Here is a 21,796-nt window from a genome sequence, read left to right as displayed (position 1 = left end):
GTCGAGAAGCACGGAAGCTTAGTGAACTGCTTTCAGCTTTCTGACATTGATGTGAAGGTTCTGTTCTTCTGGCGAACACGTCCCAGAAACATCTTGGTTCCCCAAGAGTACTCCCCAACCTAGAACCAAGGAGTCTGAATGGAAGTCTAGGTCTGGGCTCTTAGGATGAAGGGTTTTCCTTCCAAAAGTTTACGTTCGGACAGCCACTATGCCGGTCTGACTTGATCTTCGGGTTGATGGGAAACGCGTGGGTGTGTTTCCCTGTGCCAGCTGGCCTTGAGGAAGAATTGACACTCTCATGTGAAATTTGCCTAACTTGACGAACGTCAAGATGGACGACAGAGTCCCCAGTACGCTCATCCACTGATGGGTCAAGCAAGATGAAGGGCTAGAAACTTGTGGACCGTCTGAAGGCAGCTAGCAGTTCTCTTGGCAGAGAGAAAAGTCCGAAAAGTCAGAGAGTTGAGACTCATCCCCAAATAGAAGAACTCTTGTGATGAGGCCAACTGGGACTTCTGAAGGTAGATGCTATTCCCAGTTCCTGAGGGAGGAGATGTTCAAGTCCTTTGCGCACTTTTCCCTCGAAGGGGATCAAAGAGGCAAGTCGTCCTGATATAGACTGATGTTTATGCCTCTTAAATAGACATTTAGCTGTAGGAGTGAGGACCCGAGTGAACACTTGAGGTGCCATAGAGAGGCTGAAGCAAAGAGCCTGAAACTGGAAGATTTAGCTGGCGCAGGGTGCTTGGGCTGCACCAGGCGCTCCGAGAGGAGACAGGCATTTAGATGCCTGAGAGAGTGTCCTGGAAGATGAACCTTAGATACTTCCTGTAGTCTGGATGGAGGGGAAGTGAAAACATGCATCCTGCATATCCAAGGTTATCATCCAATCACCCTGGTGAAGGATGAACGGACTGACTGGTTCGTCTCCATCTGAACTTCGTCTGTCGGATGAAGAGAATGAGGGCACTTACGTTGAGGACTGTTCTGCAAACCCTGATGATTGGGGACCACAAACAGATGGTAGTAGAAGCCCTCTGACTTGATGTCCTCGACTTCTTCTATGGCTCTCTTTTGAAGGATGAGGAGACCTCCGAAAGGGCCAAAAGTCTTTCCAAACCTCTTGAATGGAATGGAGTAGCCCTCCCTCAGAACCTTGACAATCCATTGTTCTGTCCTTCTGTTATTCCACTTGTCCCAAAATTCATGAAGACTGGCTCCCATTTGTGCATGGAGGACTTCTTGGACTTCATCATTTCCTGTGCAAGGACTTGAGCTCCTCTCAATAGTTCTGGCCGAGAAGCGGACATTGGACCAGGTCCAAGACTGGACTTGGGCTTACTCCTACAAAAGGGATGTTGCTGGAGAGGAGAGACTGCCTTAGGAACAAACATGGATGAATCCTTGGGGGGTCTGAAAGAATGCGCCAGAATATCCACGTCGACTTCTATTGGAGGTCCGACTTATGGGCCTGAGTGACCCCTTTAGTGGAACAGAAGCACAAAAAATTCTCTTTTCTTCTAAACCCCCAAAGAGAAAAGAGCCGCAAGTTCAAGAAAGCCATCCCTGATGGTCTTGTCTGCACAAGAAAGGACTCCTAGCCAGTCCGAGGTGAAGTCTCCAACTAAATCATGCAATCTTCAATCTTCTTGGCTAGCGCTCTCACCATCCAGTCCAAGAAACTGCAAGCTTCAAACTCAAAAAGGTCTTTGACAAGGTGGTCAAGTTCTGTCAACGAAAAACATAATTTTCGCCAACGAAAACGCCGAGCGTTGGGAAGGAGCAGCTTCCCTGGTGGTGTAGGAAAGAAACCTCCTACGGATTAAGCACTAGGGAATAAAGACGAAGGAAGCCTTACCTTGCTCCCCCTTAGCAGAAAATCAAACTGCAATCTCCTTGAGTGCCTTCCTAGAAGATGAGGAAAGCACCAATGTGGGGAGCCCAGGTCTGTCATCTGGATGGCTCCTCATCAGGAAGGTTGAGGTAGGAGAGACCAGGGGCTAGCTGGAGCCAAAAAGGGATGGAAAGCTCACCCGCAAATACTGAAGGACAGCTGCATAGGCTAAGAGATCCGCAGTCGGAAACAGGTGCTTGGCGCTCCGAGCAGATGATACTGAAGAATTGGCGCGGGGCGCTTGGGAGCTGGTGCAGGACTGTGACCTTGGTCTAGGAGAACTGACGGGACGATGTAGTAGGCTAAATACATTTGATTTTTTTTATTTGTTAGTATGATTGAACTTTTGTTTTTATTGTGCTTTATGTTGACAGTAGATGATTTAAATGTTAATTAATAGTTGTTTTTTTCTTTTTCTACTTGCAGTTTGCTTGAGAGTGGTAGGATAGAGTGGACTCCCCTTCACCTGGATGCCCATAGTTGAATGCTTGCCCTGCTTCGCAGCAAGTATTGTCTGTAGATTGCTGTTATGTGGTCATTAACTGGGTAATGGGACACATGCTGAAAACTGATGTTCTGTCTAACATTTCTGTTGGAAATATGGAAAACTCAGTGTGCAACTCAGTTGTGTGAACTGTATTATAAATTGTTTTAAAATCAGTTTTGGGAACAGGAGGTCTGATTTATTCTAATTCAGGAATTGATAATAAAAAACATTTTCAAGTGTTTGTTGAAAGAGATATATTCCAAGGAAATCAAAACCATTGTGAGATGAATCAAAGTGTGAATCAGGCTGACAATGAAATTGTATACTAAATCAATGGTGGACAGTTCCAAGTAGGTTAGGTAAATATTTATCTTTCAAGTGTGCATATTAAGGTTCATATTTTGCACCAGACCATTAATCTAATATCTTTTGTGTCAACATTATTTGGTTGACACTGTATTCAGTTGAAGTATTTTGCTGTTTTTTCTGTAGGATTAAGACTGAAGTAGAATAAGTTTTGAAGAGCAATAGTATTAAGTTAGGCTAAGTTAGTTTAGGTTGTTAGGTAGAGCTAAGGTTGAAGGTCATAGACCTCTGTAATATTAAGGCAATAAATTAGGTTAAGGAAAATCAGGGTTTTATTTGAGAACCTTCAAATTTGTTCCAACATCCTGATCTAACTGTAACTATTAAAAGCCCCTACAGCGAGCAGTCACTTCCCCCACCTGCACAACACTACCACTTGCAGAAAGTGACGCTGTCTGAATACGTTCTCCTATAAACGCCTTCAGTGACACTAGTATGATAATTTTCTTGTGAAACCTAAACTCTAGGCTGGCAATGGCACTGGGTTTGGAAGGAAGGGAGCCAGGCGCGGGAGTAGGTGGATTAAAAGTAGGAGGGCTAGTAGCAGGAGAAAAATTAGGAAGAAGGGAAGAACGAATAGCAGCTGTCCTCTAACCTAGGCTAGAGTAGAATACTAGGCTAAGGGAAGCTCGTTTCTAGGCTCTAGAGGCCGCTTTCCTTTTTCTATCCCTCTCTAACTTGTCTAGCTGAGATTAAGTACCTACTACTCTTGCTAATCATTACATTTAGCACAAGTTTTCTTCCTACCATATCTCTGCCCACTACATTTACTGCAAATTGTATGAGAATCATATTTAGATTTGGTTAATCTAGTTTGCAACTTTTGCTATGATAGCGAAACTAGGTGAGCTTGAATCAGACATAATAATAACCAAAGAACTATAAAAAATGATCCTGAAAGCTATTAAAGGTTGAAGGCTACTCAAATAAGCAATAATACTTCACTGAAATCCAGCCATACAACTGAAAATCAGTAAACAAAAGCTGCAGCAAACCCTCGATGTTACCCGAGAGCCGGCAGAAACAGAATGAGGTTTTCTGCTAAATCGTTTCCAGTACTCCCATTAGTGGGTGGGGATTGTCACCTACACTAAACTACCAAAGTGTGACCGCAATTTTTTTTTTTTTTTCAAATAAAGGCTGCCGCACGAGTTAGAAGCTATAGCTATGTAATTACTTCGTAAGTTACTTATATGAAACCATTAATTATAGCATGCCTTATTTTGTGTCCTGGAAATCTCAGGTTCATCAACTTACATCAAAAACAGAAGCACAATTCTCCACTGTGCAGGTACAGTATATACTATAAGTGCTGGTATGTACACAAACCCAGCTTATTTTCTATAACATCAATGGGGAAGAATACAGTCCATGGGTACGGGTAGGGCACTCACTACGTGATTAATGCCTTGTCAGAGTAGGACCTTCTAATAGTGGGAGGGGCCCCCTGAACAATGGGAATTAATTTCCATGTTCATGTCTAAAAGTCCCCTCCACTAGAATAAAGTGTTGGTTTGAATGGCAAGGAGTGTTCCACTTTCATCATAGTTGGGATTGGGGTAAATGTTTGAAAATAATAATAGGAATTGTGATGGAAGTGTCTACCATCTGCGAATATTAAGATCTGAGATATATTAATTTGACTTGTCATATTGATACTTTGAAGGAAGAATACCTTAAAGTAGTAGTATAGTATTTTGGCCAAAGGCCAAGCACTGGGACCTATGAGGTCATTCAGTGCTGAAAGGGAAACGGAGAGTTGAAAGGTTTGAAAGATGTTACAGGAGGAAAACCTCACAGTTGCACTATGAAACAATCCTTAGGAGAAGGTGGAAAGTAAGATGGAAGGAACAGAATATGAACAGAGGTACAGTAAAAGGAATGAAAGAGGTTGCGGCTAAGGGCCGAAGGGACACTGCAAAGAACCTTAAGTAATGCCTACACTGCACTGCATGAGGTGCACTGATGGGACTAACTCCCTATGGAGGAATTACCTTAAAGGTCAGACTGTACATTCAGGGTCAGTTAGACAACAGACTGACACCAAAAGCAACCTAAAGCAAAACTTAGGAGAAAACAACTACTACTCCCTCTCTCCATCTGGTTCTAATAATAAAAGATTGGAACTATAAGATTATAACAAGAAGAATAAATATGAAAAAACTCCTTGGGTCTTTGTACCTGATTCCCATAATCAATACTTGAACCTGAACTTGAGTACTTTTTTTGACTTGCAAAGTAATGAAAAAAATTAACAAGGAGGAACTAACATATCTATTAATATATATCATAATAGTTCTCATGACACTGACTGTGTGGTTTTACACTGCACTGCAACTCTTTAACCCCAATTACAGGTGCAATAGGTGAAAGTGTTACACCAGAAAACCTTGTTTCCACAAATATTATTATGAGGCATTTTCTGTACTATGAATTCCTAAGGCTTTCAGATCAAGCTTTATCTATGAAATTTGAAGATGGCTGGTTTGACGGTAGGAGAGTAATGGGAACAGATGGGAAGTAAAATGTATAAAACACCTGCTCCAAGGAGTAGCAGAAAAACTGTCAGACAAAGCACACTCTAGACTGTAACCCTACCCCAAACTGAAGACTTACCAGCTCAACCATTACAAAGTCAGCCTCGTCTTTCAACTGAGCAGAGGTTGTTGATTTATGGGAACCATCAGAGGCTGTCATAACCACCTTTTCTCCTGTGTCTGGATGTGGGTTCCCACTTGCTACGCCTCCAAGAATTTTGTCCTGAAAAATAAGAAAACAATTTAACATTGGCAAGATTTAAATTGGAACCTTTATGAATCAAAACAAAATGCAATGAAGCTTAATGCACCTATCAAATGAATAAATTTATACCTAAATACAATGTCTTTACAAAAATAAAACTATTTACCATATAAGCCTATTAATCATGAAATACCATTCAAATGTGCATAACACATCTAGATGCACGAAGAATTTAAAAGAAAACAGTTCCAGTGTAAATACCTAATCAGCTTCTGGATCCTTGTGGGATACTCTACTAATACTTATTTTAATGTGCCAGGCTCCACCAAAAAAGAGAGGGGAAGGAGGGAAGGAGTACACTAGCATTTATGATTAATGAGTTTGTATAAAAAACTGCAGATTGTTAGTGTGAACCCATTAATCGCAGAACAGCCTCAAACACCATTTAGGGAGGGGGATGAAGCACATGGAGTTGAGAGAGAAATACACAGCTACTAGAAGTCCAGTCCCAGGAATAAAATGGTGGGGAGTTGGCCTGAGCAAGACACAGGAGAGCTTCTACAAATAATGAGGTTGCAGTGGAGGATTTTCCTGGAAATGGGCACTTCCGTAAGTAATGGGCTTACAGTGAAAGAGCCCAAAGAAGTGCGCTTACCACACACGAAGTGTAAAGGAAGGTACACCCAGAAATACAGAAATATATACCTCCAACACATCAGACCACTGAGTTATGAATTGCGAGGATGAAGAAAAGATTGATTTAACCTCTTTCCCCCTGAAAGTACAAAACATAATACAAAGATGGGTCCCAGTGTATATAAATCGATGCATTATAAGTGACATCACAAAGATAGAACTTGGCACGTTTTGATGATGCTCTAAGTATGGCAAGAGATCCAATTGTACTTATAAGTCAGAAAAGATGAAAGGGCACAGACTTCACGGATTTAAATTTTGACCATGACAATGACTTCCTGTGATTGTAGAGTAAGTCCTTGTTATAGCCAATAAGAAATAGAAGTTTTGGATAGAGGTTGATCTTGACAGTGCATGCACAGAAACAAACAAGACAGAGATGGATGAACAAACTCTACATTGATGATAAGATTGAAGAGCCCTTACAGGGCATTGAAGAGCCCTTACAGGGCATAAAAGACTGTTCTCTGAGTTGTGGAAGGCAAAGCAAGAATATCACAGGGACCAGAAAAGGATCATCCCTGCTGGAATACTGAGTCTTGGCTACGAAATCTGGGGTAAAAGATAGACCAACTGAGGAAGTGATTGGAGTGCAAAAATTTACCTGAGCTCATTGACATGCTTAGAGGAGGCCAAGGTATGCAAAAAAAGTTTCAAGGGTCAAATCTAAGAGATGTTACTGACAGGATCTCAATGTGATCTAGTACAGCTGCCCAGAACTAATACCATGTCCCAATTTTTTTTTTTTTTATTTGGGACATAACTTTCTCAAAAAGTGAAGACAAGGTAGCAATAACCTTTAATAGCTGAGAAAGTGAAAGCTTTCTGTCATTCAACAAATTAATGGAAAAGTCAGCTAGGACAGAAATACAGGCTTCAAGAGAGTGAGAACCCCACTTTTCATACACATGCCACAAATCTTGCCTATTATTTCTGGTGAACAGTTGTGGATAAAAAACTGCTTTGGAGTGGTAATGGCACATTACTCTGCACCTCATCCTTCACAGAAGCCAGAAAAAATCCAACCTCCAGATGGTAAAGATGACACAAGTCTTGATGATACATCAAAGGCTATTGGGACAAGAATCCTGGTGAAGACCTGACAGGCGGTACACAGAGGGCCAGAATTGGGGCACACAGCTCCACCCAACAAAGCAATGGTACTTCCTGGAAAGTGGGAGAATGGGGATACGGAAATATACATCTCTCGGGTGTTTGGAAGCAAACAGACCATTGTACAGGCTTCACAGTCTCCATACTTAGGGTTGTCAGGCCTTACAATTATCCTGAAGACAGCCCCTGACTGAAGAGAGGACAGGGAACTACAGACCACCTATGGCCACCATTGGCAAGATGAATGAAAGGTGATAAAGAACTACTTGGCCGTAAAGAAACCTGATTTTGGTGGTTTCATGAAATGAGGCTGCTGCCTGGAAGATCAGCACTGGTGATAAGAACACTGAGCCAAGAAACAGTGCAAGCAAACAATGAGGATGAAGCAGCAGCAGCCCCTAAATTAATGATTATGGCTCCGTTTCCAAAAGAAGTTAACTTGTCTTCCAATGCTTGAACCAACTCCTCCAAGATGATGTCAGGAGCTATGGGGTCTGAAACACAGGAAACTTAACTAAGACAGCAAGCTGTAAAGGATCAGCTTGAGGATGCTCTTTAGCCTCACTGAGACTGAGGAGGGCCACAAGACAAAGGGCTCTCACAAACAATAAGTACAACTTGAGAGGACTTGACAGCATACCCAAGAGAAGCTGAGGTTGGGGAGCAACCAAGCTGGGACTCAGGGACAGATGCATCATCAGAAAGACATTAAGCACAGCAGGTGAAAGTACTGGTCAGGCATTAACCAGAGCAGAAGCATGAGATGCAGGCAAGAAAGGGGGAAGGGTAAAGGAAAGCCTGGTCAGTAAGGGAACAAAGAATGGATACATCAGAGTGGAATGAATGGCTGAGGCCAGGGATGCTGCACTACTTAAGGTCATGGGATCACATATATAAGGAGGAATGCAGTTGAGTGCACAGCCACACTGTCATGTGCCAAAGAGTAAGAAAACAGGAGCAACTGAAGAGATTGAATACACTGAAGAGGCCAAGGCCATGAGACTGGAAAACATTACTAACAAAAGTGGCAATAAAAGTGGGAAAAAAAAGGACACGAGACTGGGGGTACAGTGATACCAGAAAAAGCAGCCAATTCTTGAACCTTGGAGTCAATGTTGCTCACATTATCCCTGAAGATCATGGACTTGAGGCTGTCATCTTGTAAAGAAGACCTCACCTGTGGGACTGAAAGTGGAAGGTGGGGGAAGAATGTCCGACTTGAACACGTGGAGAAAGATAAAAGGATGAGTGGCATAAAGGTAAAGGTAACATGAACAGTAGATAATGAACCTGGAAGATCCTTACCAGAGGTATTAAGGAAGCCATCAGGCGAGGAAGACATTACAGTGCCCGCCCTGTTTTTACATGTTTCACATTTTCACGTTTCATTTTGTTGCAGATTTTTGTGGAACACATTATTTACTTGTCTGCGGGTGAATTTTCACTAATTCGCAATTTTTTTCATAGAGCAATACAGTATTCACTAATATACATGACTTCATACATTTTTATGATAACAAATGATGTACTTACTTTCAAATGTTAATAGTAATTAATCTCTCTAAACACAGCAAAATATCTATAACATGTTTACAGTAATACAAATTAAATAAATCTTTAATAAAAATCGTAAACTATTTAAGCTTATTCTAGGGCCCAAGCCAAAATGATAGGTGGGCCCCAGAATGAGCTTAACAAGATATCTCTCTCTCTCTTTAGGGTAATGTAAGATGTATTTGAAATTATATTACTGTACTGTAAAGTGTTTCTGGATGATTGAGCATATTGTACAGTATCTGAAATATTCGCTTATTATTTTAATTTTATTTTCCAGTCTGCTTTTATTGAAATGCAAAAACCTGTACAGTAATTATGCATGGAAAATATGAAAAAATGAATAAGAGTAACATCACATTTATCTATAAAACTATACTGTTCAAAACAAATAAACATACATGCATAAAAAGTCAATCTTTCTCTTATCTGAGAGAGAGAGAGAGAGAGAGAGAGAGAGAGAGAGAGAGAGAGAGAGAGAGAGAGAGAGAGAGAGAGAGAGAGAGAGAGAGAGAGAGAGCTAGCTTTAGTGTTAACATCAGATCACAGTAACTTGCTGGTGATGAGGCTTCACAATGGTTGGGAGGGGAGTAAGAATGTTGAGTGATGCCTACGTGTGAAATTCAGATTTTAAATATTTTTACGGTGAGTAGAGATGAAATATCAACAGTGATAAAATATTCTCTTGTGTACTGTTATAATATGTGATAATCATAGTCAACTAAACTTGTAATGAAATAAGGTACAATAAATCAGACAAAGCAAAAAATATGTTAACACTACCTTCGTCGATCTGTCATGAACTTCCTGGATTTGATTATTTTTGTTTTTTTTAATGTTTATGTATGAAATTCGAATTCTAAATATTTTGATCGTGATTAGATCAATGCAGTATAAATAGATTCTGTGAGTTAAATGTGTTAAAAAATACGTACCTGTACAGTAAATATTTCAAAATCATCTTACAACACAGATGAAAATATCAATATACATAAAATGTATGCCCAGACGATGTGCAGTTACACAGGACAAAGAAAATGTGCGAATCTGAATGATAGGGGATACTTAAGAGTAATACTTGTAGGCTGGTACTTAATTTTGCAACATGACTTTGAAATGATATTAGGGTGTTCTGGGATGATAGTCTGAAGTACATTTTTGTTTGAACTGTCAAAATACAAGAGTACTGTAATGAAAGGTTACTCTGGTGTTTTGGAATGATGGTTTGGGGTGTATATTTTCTTTGAAACGACACTAAATTGTTTAGTATGATAACTTAGGGTAAATTTTTGTTTGAAATGTCAAATTAAGCAGTGAAATGGTAAAAATAGTCAGTTATAAACATTTTAGTTTCAGGGGTACAAGGTATTTGGCAGTTACAAGCATTTTTAGAGGGGATTTTTGCATTTCCGCAGATTTTGCATTTCTGCGGTAGGTTTCTGGAACCCATCCCCGTGTAAAAATGGGGGCCACTGTAATAGGGATGTGATGTGTATTCACCTGGAGGGTAAAGTCAGAGTAAAAACAGGAAATGGTCTACTATAAGTGTCACTTGACTATTGCAGTTGCAGAGTGACAAGCTGAACCTGATAATTCACCAGCTAAGGAAGAAGAGCATAGCTTATACACCATGACACCACCTAAATAAAACCTTTGTTCTATAGACCAATCCTTGCAAACTATGCATACAAACCCCCTTGGCCCCCCTACAGGAAGGGCACTGCAAATAGGGGTCCTTCTCCAAGGACAGCAAAAAAAGGGCTACAGGACTTACCATCCCATCCTGCACAAGTATATTAAGGCAAATGACACTGGGAATTGAATGACGAAAAACAATGAACATAATTGTGGAGCATCACTATATTGTGATCGAAAATAATGAGTAAAAAGCCACAATAATATAATTGATAAATTGTATATTTTCAGACACAAAAATATACAAAAAGGGGATAAAAACGAGGGGAGCTTTCGACCGTTTGCTCAACAGTCCTCTTCAGCCAACTGAATCAAAATACTAGTTTTTCTTAAAAGACACGTTGAAAGAATTTTGGTGATAAATCCAGGAAAACATCGATGTTTTCCTGGATTGACTATCACCAAAATTCTTTCAACGATCCAGGAAAAAAACTATTTTGATTCAGTTTTCCTGGATTGACTATCCCCTTTGTTATTTTTGTGTCTTAAAATATACAATTTATCAATTATATTATTGTGGCTTTTCATTAATGAACATAATATTAAACTAAAACAAAATCACATAATAGGTTGAGAAAATATAAAGAAACAAAGGTAATAGTTACTTTGATAGAGGCAACCAAGAAGGGAATGTCCTAAGCATACATTACTATCCAAACAGTGAACCTATCAAGAACAGGCTGGGGGAAATGGTCATGTTAATAACTGCCCCCTAGCTAAAAAGTAACTCACTAAAAATTCATGAAATATGAGAAGAAAACACACTGAAAATTACATCCTGTAAAGGGTGAAACACTGAGTGCAGTACTAAACCCAGTATAAGATGCTAAGTTCTGGAGAGAAGGTGGGGATATGGGAGTTGGTGACATAAGCACACTAGAACAGTTTTCTCTGAAATGCTTTTCTTTGTGCATGTGGATACCTTATGCTCAGTTAAAGGCTATTTCATCATCAATGGGGTTGTATTAAAAAATTACATTCAAAGTTCAGAAAAAACAAAAACATGCAGTTTTTAAAATAGGGTACAAAATTTTTTCAGTGAATATTTTACATTATTTCTGAAGACACAACAGATGCATCTCAGGACAACTCAAATTAAAACTCTACTTCAATTTCATTAATATTCAATTATTTAAACAATTATTATCAGATCACTTTAATCAAATCACTGAGGTCAGGTTCATCACTATTTACTGGGCATCTACAACTATGACAAATTTTTAAAGCAATTTGTATTTTTCAGAGCTATACAAACCTGACGTCTTTACATGAGGAAGACTGCTTCAGCATAGGTGGAGACTGGCCGTTTAGCTTTAAACAAGGTGGTATATACGTAGTTAACTATCTACTGTGGGTGGGAGTCCTGCTCACCCAGTTGGTATGCATTCACTTTGCCTTTTGGCCCAGGGAGCAGAATGAGGGATGGCTTGAGGTGGGCAATAAATGTAAAGACCTCAGGTTTGTATAGTTAGGAAAAATACAAATTACTTCAAAAATTTGTCATTTGTTCCTACACAATATACAAACCATCAGTCTTTACATTGAGAAGACTACTTCCTCGGCGGGAGGGTTCCGAGTACGCTTCTGAACTGACTGGTAGTTCGCCTCACCTGGGCCTCCTTCCTGGTCATGTAAGAGCAAAGGAAAGAGACCATGCCTCTGACATGTTGAACAAAAGTGTGAATCATTGTGTGTTTAACTGTCAGACATCTGGACCTTTCGAATTAATGGGGTGGAACACTGCTTCGAAAAAGGCTTGGATGAACCTAAGGTGTCGGAGACAACAAAACTAGAGATAACCAACAGGTCGTTTTATCATTAGCCCCTATCTCCCCTTCCTAGGGAGAGGGGAGGACTTGCACCTATTAATTTATCTAAGATTATAGACAGGGTACTCAGTTATGTAGGCTCACCTGCATGACCCACCGACCAGCAAGTGATGGATGGCTACTCACCTCTCTCTCTGCAAGAGAGGAAAGATTAACAGGGAAGGCAGGGAGCCAGTCCCCCACTCACATTCACTCTTTGCCACCGGACACCTTAGGTGAGATGCAAACTGTCTGCTATGGGAGCTGGGCGAGCTACACAACTTGAGCCAACAAGATCCAGGGAAAAGAAGTCCCCTGAAGGTAGAAAAACATGAGAATGGACAGCCTACACCACTTTCTGTCCTAATACCTGTAAAACCGACAGGTTCTTCCGGAGTGGGAGGGATGGACCAATGTCCCCTTCCTTGTGAGGTGCTCGGAACAAACTCCTGGCTGCATGTTGGGCGTAGAATCCGCTTTTGATAGCCTCACGAGGCTAAAAAGGAATTGTGTTCTTGAACACTTCTTTCTTAGTCAAGCCAGAACTAATGAAGGGTTGTCAGCACTCAGGCCTGAGATGTCAAGTCCTCTGAAGATAGTACCGTAGCACTCTAACTGGACACAGTAGTATCTTGTTACGCTCACTACCAACCAGTTCCAAGATGGGGATGAACATGACTCAAAAGTCTTTGCTACGAGTTCTGGAACAAACTTGAGCATGACAGAACCTCATCTCCTAGAGTGGTGTAGTCTTCCTCGAGGCCTAGGCCTCTACAGACTAGAAGACTAAATAGCAGACCTCCTTCTCCAGATGAGCTTACCTGTGGGTCTGCATCACCTTTCTGGGACCCTGGCAGTTCCCATGCTAGATGGTGCACAGGGTGAGGCCTCCAGTGTGCTGGGCCTCCACTCTCGTAAAGTGGGGCCTGGGTCCGTAGACTGGGGGACCTTACTGGTGTCAAGGGAGTCCATGGGACTCTGTGCACAGGCTTAAGTACCTTACCTACCCGGGGAATTGATCCCGGGGCCAATATTGGTGACATGGGGGTCTATTGGAGCCCCATGCACCCCTGGTGACACAGGTGTCCATGGAGAACCATGCACCTCCAGTGACACGTGTATCCTTAGAACTCGTGCACCTGTAATTTCCGTGGCAAGGGGTTCTCTGGAACCCAGTGCAACAGTTGCTACTGATACACAGGGGTCAGAGGAGCTCTGTGCAGTGATGGAAGATTCTTCAATGGTCCAGGAAGGTGACTTCTGGGGACCGGTGTCAAGTGGTATGGGTGTCTGTGGAGACCTGTGCCTCTGTTGCTCCTGTGGGACAGGGACCCAAAGAGCCCCATACAATGGTCCCTGTGTATGTAGATAGAGGATAGCAATTGCGAGATCCCTTTGTCTCTTCTGAGGCCTCAAGATTGTTCCATGGGTGCTGGGAGATGTTTCTACCAATGACCATGGAAGTGGAACGATGGAAAAGCACACTGACAGTTTCTGTTGGGTTGATCTATCGTTGGGAGGTTCCAAAGATTGGGAAATCTTGCGTAATGTCTGGGCGTAAGGGCCAAATCCCTGTCACCTGACACAGGTGATTGAGCTTATTTGCTATTACGTTCCAGTTCCCTGGAATATAACTGGCTAACAGCTCTACTGAGTGTGCAACAGATGATAGGTGAGCCGGTAAACGTGAGCGCCAAACTATCAAATAAATCCTTCTGAGAATGCACTGAATTCAAACCAGAAGATGGTTGAGAGACGTGGCAAAGGGCACAGACCTTGGTCCTGAGACATGCCATGGTTTCCTGTCTTCAGAGAAGACCAATGGACCCAGGGCAGTCCAGAGGGCGGGCTACAGACATAGCAAGGCTCCAACACCTCTCTTGCAGGGGAAACAAAAAAAGGTTGGTCAATATGGGGGGGGGTGCCATCTTCATCCTAAACCTGAACCACAAAGGGAGCATATGAAGGCAGAGCAGAAGGAGTGAGAGAGGAATTAACCTAGGCTAGGCTACCAGGCAATGGAGAAGGAGAAGCAATACCGGAAGAAAAAGGGAAAGACTGAGTAGGCTTATGGCATGTCCTAAGGAACTGTCTACGATATGTATTGACCTCTTGCATCTTCCAATACTTCACAAAACTATTCATCCTCTCATTAGATCATTCCTTATTTTCTTCATAACAAGAAGAAAATGACACTCGTGCCTCAACAGCTAGGGTGACACACACATGGCCATCATGCACAACCTAAACATTCGGTTTAAACAAACTCTTTCTTATACAGGCCAATGCTTTCAACTCTGCTTGCTGTAGATGACATAATGCAAAAACGGAAACCACAATACCTTACAGGAGAAAATCAGTCAGAAATAGTAAAAATTATTAATAATGCCAATTCACACCATCTGCACAAGGACACGGCATGAAGAATTCTAACAAAAACATAAACATTCCAATGCCACCTGGTGGGAAACAGGTGATTACAGAGACAGTCCTAGTGGGTTAGCCAAGCATTATTTTGTTTTATTTTGAATGTCAATCGCACCTAATGGCATGAAGATATAAGCTAACTTTAACAATGGGCAAGATTCATTCCAAATAATATGATCTCCACTCATATGCATATATGCATGATATTCTACCTTTCTGCAAAGTCTGACTGACATCCTTTATGCTGGGTAACAGAAAAGCCCAGGGGAAAACTACAGCCTCCAACTTTGTTGGTAGAGGGATCATAATAATACAAACAACAATAAGAGTAGTAAATACTATATAACATGGTCAAATGGTAATAATATACGCACAATATGTACAGTACCCAATTCCACAGATGATTTTATCTGCAAATGTATGATGAGCTGAGCTAAAGGATTTCTTAGATAAAAAAACTTGCATAACTGACCTGTGCATTTTTATCCTGAGGGGTCAGAGTAGCATCTTGTTTATCCAATTTTTTTTCCTGAGGAACTTCAATGGCAGATGCAAGTAAATTTGAAAAGGGTATTTCAGGCATAAAAAAGTCATCAGGCTTCGGGGGTTTAGCATCTACAAACGCCACTGACACCTTTCGTTCCGGCTGTTGCTGTTGCTGGACATAACCGCGACAACTGCTGTCACTGAAGAATAAAAAAATTCACAATCTTAATTTCTCCTACACAAACACTTAAAACATACAATGAGGTTTTTAAATGTAAGAATGAACTTTACAATGTGGGCAAAACAATTAAATTCCCAAAGACATGGTTGAATGATGTGAAGAGCTATCACACTCAAACCCAAATTAAAATCAACACAGGAAACCTCGACATAAAAACTAATAAGTGATGCTCATCACTGCTTTGTGATAAGTTTCATTTCTCACCCCAAACGACACAGTGTTCCTCTATTTTTACAACAGTTATAGATTATGAATAAAATAGAGAAAGCACACTTTCAAATACAAGATAAGGAACCCATCACACATGAGGAATTCATGCATTAATGGAAAGTCAATAGTTTTTACAAAATGAATATTAGAAATACATCAAGCATGAGCTAGATAACCCATAAATGAAAGTGAACTATGAAAACGTTTGAAATGCTATTTGATCAGACACATTTTGAAAATTCACTTCTCCACTTAATGGCATGTAAATTTCTATCCTTTTAATCTGATACATGTAGAAGAAAAATATAAAAAATTAAATTTTTTTAATAAAGTTTTATATATCCTTACCAAGTAATTACATAGCTATACAGTTAACCCCCCAAATTTGTGTTCTCACGATTTGCGGATTCACTGATTCACGGATTTCTCTAAGGAACATATATATATACACGTTATTTGCAGAAAATTCGCGGATTCGCTGTGTTTTTCACTGAGAAATACTCACTAATTTTTGAATTTTCATATAATTTTCATGACTGAATGCACTTTTTGTGATAAAACTATTAAATTACTTAGGTATAAGCATTTTTAGAGTTTTTTGTGTTTGAACTATCAAAATAGGCAGTTCTAAGTGTTTTTAGAAGGGTTTTAAGTATTCATGAATTTTAGCTATTTCCAGGGGGGGTGAGGTACGTGAATATGGGGGTTTACTGTAGTTTCCTCTTGCATGGCCGCTTAAATTAAAAAATTCGCGGGTAACGCTTCAAAGTTTAGTGCAGGTGACTGGTCCCGCCCACTAACAGGAATACCAGGGACTACTTAGCAGACAACCTAACTCTGTTTACGCCATATGTCCATCGGAGGGGAGGAGGGAGGGCTCTAATCATGTGATTACTTGCTAAGTAAATATAAAACTTTATTTTATTATAAAAATTTAATTTTTATATAAGTAACTTTGCAAGTAATTGCATAGCTGATTCTCACATTGACAGGAGGTAGGATTCATGGACATATTCTACTCAAAAACATTAAGTCATATAATGAATCTGAAATTGACAAAGTTGCTAGCATTGAATACAATGCTTGTACAGGCAGCCCCCAGTTGTCGGTGGAGGTTCCGTTCTGATGGCACGATGATAACCGAAAATTGGCAATTTTCGGAGCGCTTTTTAGGAGATTTTTGGCAGTTACTGGCACTGAAAATCACGGACTTTCGGTTATCAGCGCCTCTGTTAGGTGTGTATCGGTGCCAATACCCGATTATCAGCGCCGATCAGCAGAAATTGGCGATTTTTGGCGCCGAAAATTGCCGACTTTCGTCGCTAGACAAGCGCAGTAAAACCGGATTGCCAGTGACCGAGCCCACCAATAACTGGGGACTGCTTGTAGTTCCTTATTAGTTAAGAGAGCCTGAAGTAGAAAATTGCCTCTGGGTGGTGCTCAACTTAACCTGTAGTGGCATGGTGGTAAAGCTGTGAAGAGCCTCTACCTAACTGGGAGCCTTGTAGCCATGGAGTAGTCCTGTGGCTATCAAAGCATAACTGAAGCTTCAAAAAAGTTCCCTTGCCCTGGGTGCAGTACCACAATAAAAAACAACCATATAACACTGTCACCTGCACTGAAATAAAGACTACGACCCATCCACAAAGAGTGGTGGGTGCTCCAGGTAAATTGAACTCCCTGGCTCTCACAAAACTCAGCACCTTACTACAAGGTGATGAGACTAGAAAATCTTATGCTTCTTTCTGCGATGCTAAGCCAGTTACTAATAATCGCAAGGCACTGCAAAAAATTTTAATACTGTTTAAACTTCTCTGAAGAGGTGAGAAGCGAAAATCGATTACACTTCCAGTAGGTCGATCGAAGGCTAATCAGGTAGAAGTTGTTCTGACATCTTTAGTTTTCACTTAAAAGTAGGCCCAATGCTCTCCTGAAACTAAGAATGGTCTCATAGACCAAGTCCATACATGAAGAACAATGCGTTCTTAGACAGAGGGTGAAAAAGGGTCCTTGTCAGAACACTAAAAGTTATGAATGGCCCTCTGTCCTTAAAATCCAGCTCAGGTAATACCTGAAAACTCCAACAGAATAGAGATCTTCCTACTCTTCCCCAGAGGCAAGGATGTGGGGAGATTTGGTGCCAGACGATCGGAAGCTGGCAGCAGGCGCTGGGTGTACTGAGCTGGCACCAGGATGTAGATGATGCCAGCTGAGCTGGCCGCCAATAACTAATCGGTTGGGGGCTGTCGGGCACTCCTAGAAGCTTGGGGCAGAGCTGGCACCAGGCTGTAGCTAGCACCGTACGAGCTGAAAGTCAGGCGAGGTAAAGGCTTGGGCTGGAGGATGCTCCTGGGAACCCAAAGCACTGTTTCTGGCTGGCTGTCAAAACTTTCTTCTCTCCCATTTAGTTCTTGAGAGAGAGAGAGAGACTGGATCCAGGCCATGGAAGGGTCCTCGTTCTAGGTTAAAAAACCCCCAGGGTAAATGAGCAAACAGCGTTACTGAGCCAGACGTAGCTCGATACCCCTGAAAAGGAGCATGAGAGATTCTATACTCTCTGTGATAAAAAAGGCAATGCTGCCATTGAGTCAGAAGTGTCTCAGAAGAAGAAACTTAAGAGTCTGAGACACCTGATTCACAACATCATTCACTTGGATTGATAGACTGAGCTAGCAGATGATGTCTGCATATTTCAAATGTCTCTTGCAGCACCTCTGAAAAAACCCCTCCATCCTGCCAAGCACCCAGACAGCTCAAAGCCTGTCCGCGCAAGAGTGTACCACCCTTGCTGGTGTCTCTTGAAGTGAGGTTGTTCGAGAAGAAACGAATAGCAATTCAGGAACCATTAACTATGGTTCAGAACGGGCTACGAGGAACGTCATAACATTCTGACTAGCCTTAAAAAGTTCAGCCCTTCCTTGACCATGTCCAACGGTGGAAGAGCTTACAGATCCAGGATGGAACGATCTTGCAGTACGGTGTCTGTTGCCCATACTATTAGATTCCATTAAGGTGGCAGACGGTCAAGGTCGGCCTACCCCATACAAGCACATAACCCGACAGTTCAGGGGATTCAGGGTCCACTCGGGAGTACGAGTGAGTTTCTGACGGCTCTATTCATCCACCAGAAATTCCAGTTGGACTAGAAAAAACTCGATTTATCATCCACAGGAAAACCCTCTTGTCGCTTAGTGGCGAGAGCTAATGAAAAAGGTAAGGACTGTAGTCTTGTCTAAAGGAATACCGCAGTCTAGCAGTGAGCGAGGGTCGAGAAGAACTGAAGCCTTAAGCAAAAGGCTTTCAGCTCTCTGGCACATTTGTGAAGGTTCGTTCCCTTGAGGAGAATCCCAGAAATATCCTGGTTCCTCAAGCGGGCTCCCCCTACTAGAACCAGGAGTGAGAAGCAGTCTAAGACTAGTCTCATGATGAGGGACTACTTCTGAAAGACTCAATTAGGACAGATACTAACATAGGTCCGACTGAAAACCTGGTCTTTAGGAAAAAAACAGCAGAGTCTGGTTATGATTCCTAGTTCCTACCGGCTGAAGTTTATGGTCAGAAAAGAAGACCAAAGAAAGCGGAGCGAGGACTCAGGAGAAGACTTTTGCCATAGATGTCGAAGTCTAAATTCCTGCACTGGAAGACCCTGTCTCATAGGATGGGTCTGAGATATCTTTCAGTCTGCATGTGGACATGAAATGAAGAATCCTACAAGTCCAGGAACACCCAATCGCCCTGGAGAATGGACAACAGGAGTGTTCAGTTGGTCACTGAAGCAAACAAACTTGCAGAAACTTGTGCAGACTCACAGGTTACTAAGTGGACTAGTTGCCAACACTACTGACACTTGAAAGCCATGGACACATGGCCATCAGGGCAGGATCGGCTTCCTAATGCGTTAACGCCTTACGTGGACTCGATGACATCTCATACAGACTGACATGTGCGGAACTGTAATTGGCTAAAAACTAATATCTGACATGCTTATAGGAACTTGGAAAGTCCATAAGATATGCAAAAGCCTGGCCATGGGAAAACAATGGTCTTGAACAAAACCTGGCGTGACAAGTATTGCTCCAGTCAAACCTCTAAAAGAAAAAATCCATGAAAAAGAATTAGGCGTTCAGTGGCGGGAGCCTAGTGTGGTTAGATAGTGCCAAGCGCTCTGGGACAGGAGTCGGGCACTTGGGATTTGGCGCCAGGTGCCAGAAAGCTGGTGCCAGGAGCTCTGAAACTGATTCAGGTGCTCTGGAACAGGCGTCGCTAGTGAGAGAGTTCATGGCGCTTCTCTTCTGCTTGGAGCCCAAGAAAAATCTTTCAACAAAAGAATGCTCATGAGGGAAGATAGGGAAGATATCGTCATTCCAAAGGAAAAACAGATCGAGGATTAGATATATGCCGTCTGAAAGTAACTGTGATTCTCTTGGTAGATGGCTGAAGATGAAGAAAAGGGGGTTGATAGCGACTGTGTGTTTCTCCCAGTAGAAAAAAAAGAGCCCAAAAAGCTTCCTTCTTGCAATCCCAATGAAGGAGTGGAAAACTCAAAAAACTAACTCAACTGTCCTTATCTGCATAGGACAGGACTAAGAGATCAGCCAAAGCGACGTCTCTCGGTAACACTTGAGAGTCTCCTATCTTGTTACCTCCTGCACCTGATGTCAATCAAGAAAGACCTTTACTTCAAAAATTTGACAAGAACTTCAGCCAGGAGAACTAAGTCTGTCTAAGCACTGAGGGAGGAAAAGACAATAAACACTTGTCTTGCTCCCTTAAAACCAAAGTCAGACTCCTAACTCCCTGTAGAGGTGATAGCTTTCTTCAACAAGCTCATAAATTCGTACATAAAAGCTCCTGTCTGCAAAAGACAGTGCTCTGAGGCACTAACTGATGTCACAAAGGAGCAATTCGGCTCGTCTGGAACTTCTAGGCAAAGGTGGAACAGACATCTGGTGATCAGAGATTAGTGTCGGTCACTTGAGAACCAGAGCTAGGCATTCAACTGGAAATTGTGCTCACAAAAAACAACAGTATGTTCTTAGAAGAGACATGCACCGAGCTAAAGAGAGACTGACACCAGACACTAGTAAACTGGCACCAGAAGCATGAGAGCTGGTGCTGGAAGCTCTATATGTGCTATTGGGCACTCAGGTGCTAATGGGTGCTATTGGCTGCTCAGGCGCTATTTGGGCACTCGGGTGCTAATGGGTGCTGTCAGGGGCTATTGGACTAGAACAAAGATGATCACTTGGACACTGGTGATCTATTTGATGCCAAATACTGTCATTCCACAACCTGAAGTTCAGGGGACAAAACGCTCAAGACTGTCCCAGAAGTTACAGGAAGACTGTGGACTACACTCCTGCTCCCTGAGACGTTTACAGGAGAGACGCGATGCGCAAAATCATCTGCCAGTGCCTCTTCAACGGCTGAGATTCACCACTGGAGTATCACTAGGGATGCACATACCTATGGACGCCTTTCCAATGGCTGTCCGTCGATACCTGCAGACAACAGGCTCGACTGAGGCGCAGCTATTCAGGGCAAAGCCCCTTTGGACTCCCAAGGACCGACAGTATGCCTCCTCCCAGGTTTAGGGAGTCTGACAGAGACTGGGTTTGGGAGATCCGAAGGAGTCAGATAGCCACCCTCCTCACTACACATCCAGTAAGACGCCTTTCCAGTAGCTGTCTGTCAACACCTGGGACAGGCAACAGGCTCGACTGAGGTGGCGACTACCCGGGGAACTTTCCACCAGCCTCCATTGGACTTTCAATATGACTTCTCCCAGGTTTAGGGGAGTATGACAATGACTTAGGTCTTGGAGAACTGGTGGGCTGGATAATCACCTCCTCTATTGCACACACTTCACATTCACAGGATTAATTTCCGTTAACCCATACACAAGACTGGCAAAACACAGGAAGGAAGCAAGGGAGCAAGCAGAGAAAAAATAACAAGGGCCAGTAGAAGGAGAGAAAATTGATGTGGGGAGAGAGTTGGCACCAGGAGCTGGGAGCTCTCAGCTGTCGCCAGTTTGCAGTTGGTGCCAGACTAGCTGGGTGCCAGGAAAGGTAGTA

General features: G+C 42.1%; 1 protein-coding gene across 2 annotated transcripts in view; it reads right to left on the bottom strand.

Annotated features, from left to right (window-relative positions):
• The window catches only part of Atg13 (Autophagy-related 13), an 81,224-nt gene that overhangs the window by 6,130 nt on the left and 53,298 nt on the right, over nucleotides 1-21,796 (bottom strand). For both annotated transcript variants that reach the window (XM_067126484.1, XM_067126485.1), the window contains exons 7-8: nucleotides 15,255-15,468; nucleotides 5,364-5,507 (exon numbers count right to left, since the gene is read on the bottom strand). In XM_067126484.1, coding sequence (XP_066982585.1) covers nucleotides 5,364-5,507; nucleotides 15,255-15,468 — 358 coding nt within the window. The remainder of the gene's footprint in view (nucleotides 1-5,363; nucleotides 5,508-15,254; nucleotides 15,469-21,796) is intronic.

This window comes from Macrobrachium rosenbergii, chromosome 24 (genome assembly GCF_040412425.1).
Source record: "Macrobrachium rosenbergii isolate ZJJX-2024 chromosome 24, ASM4041242v1, whole genome shotgun sequence".
NCBI classification, from domain to species: Eukaryota; Metazoa; Arthropoda; class Malacostraca; order Decapoda; family Palaemonidae; genus Macrobrachium; species Macrobrachium rosenbergii.
The sequence above is the reverse complement of the archived record's forward strand: the minus strand, read 5'-3'. Positions and strand labels throughout refer to the sequence as shown.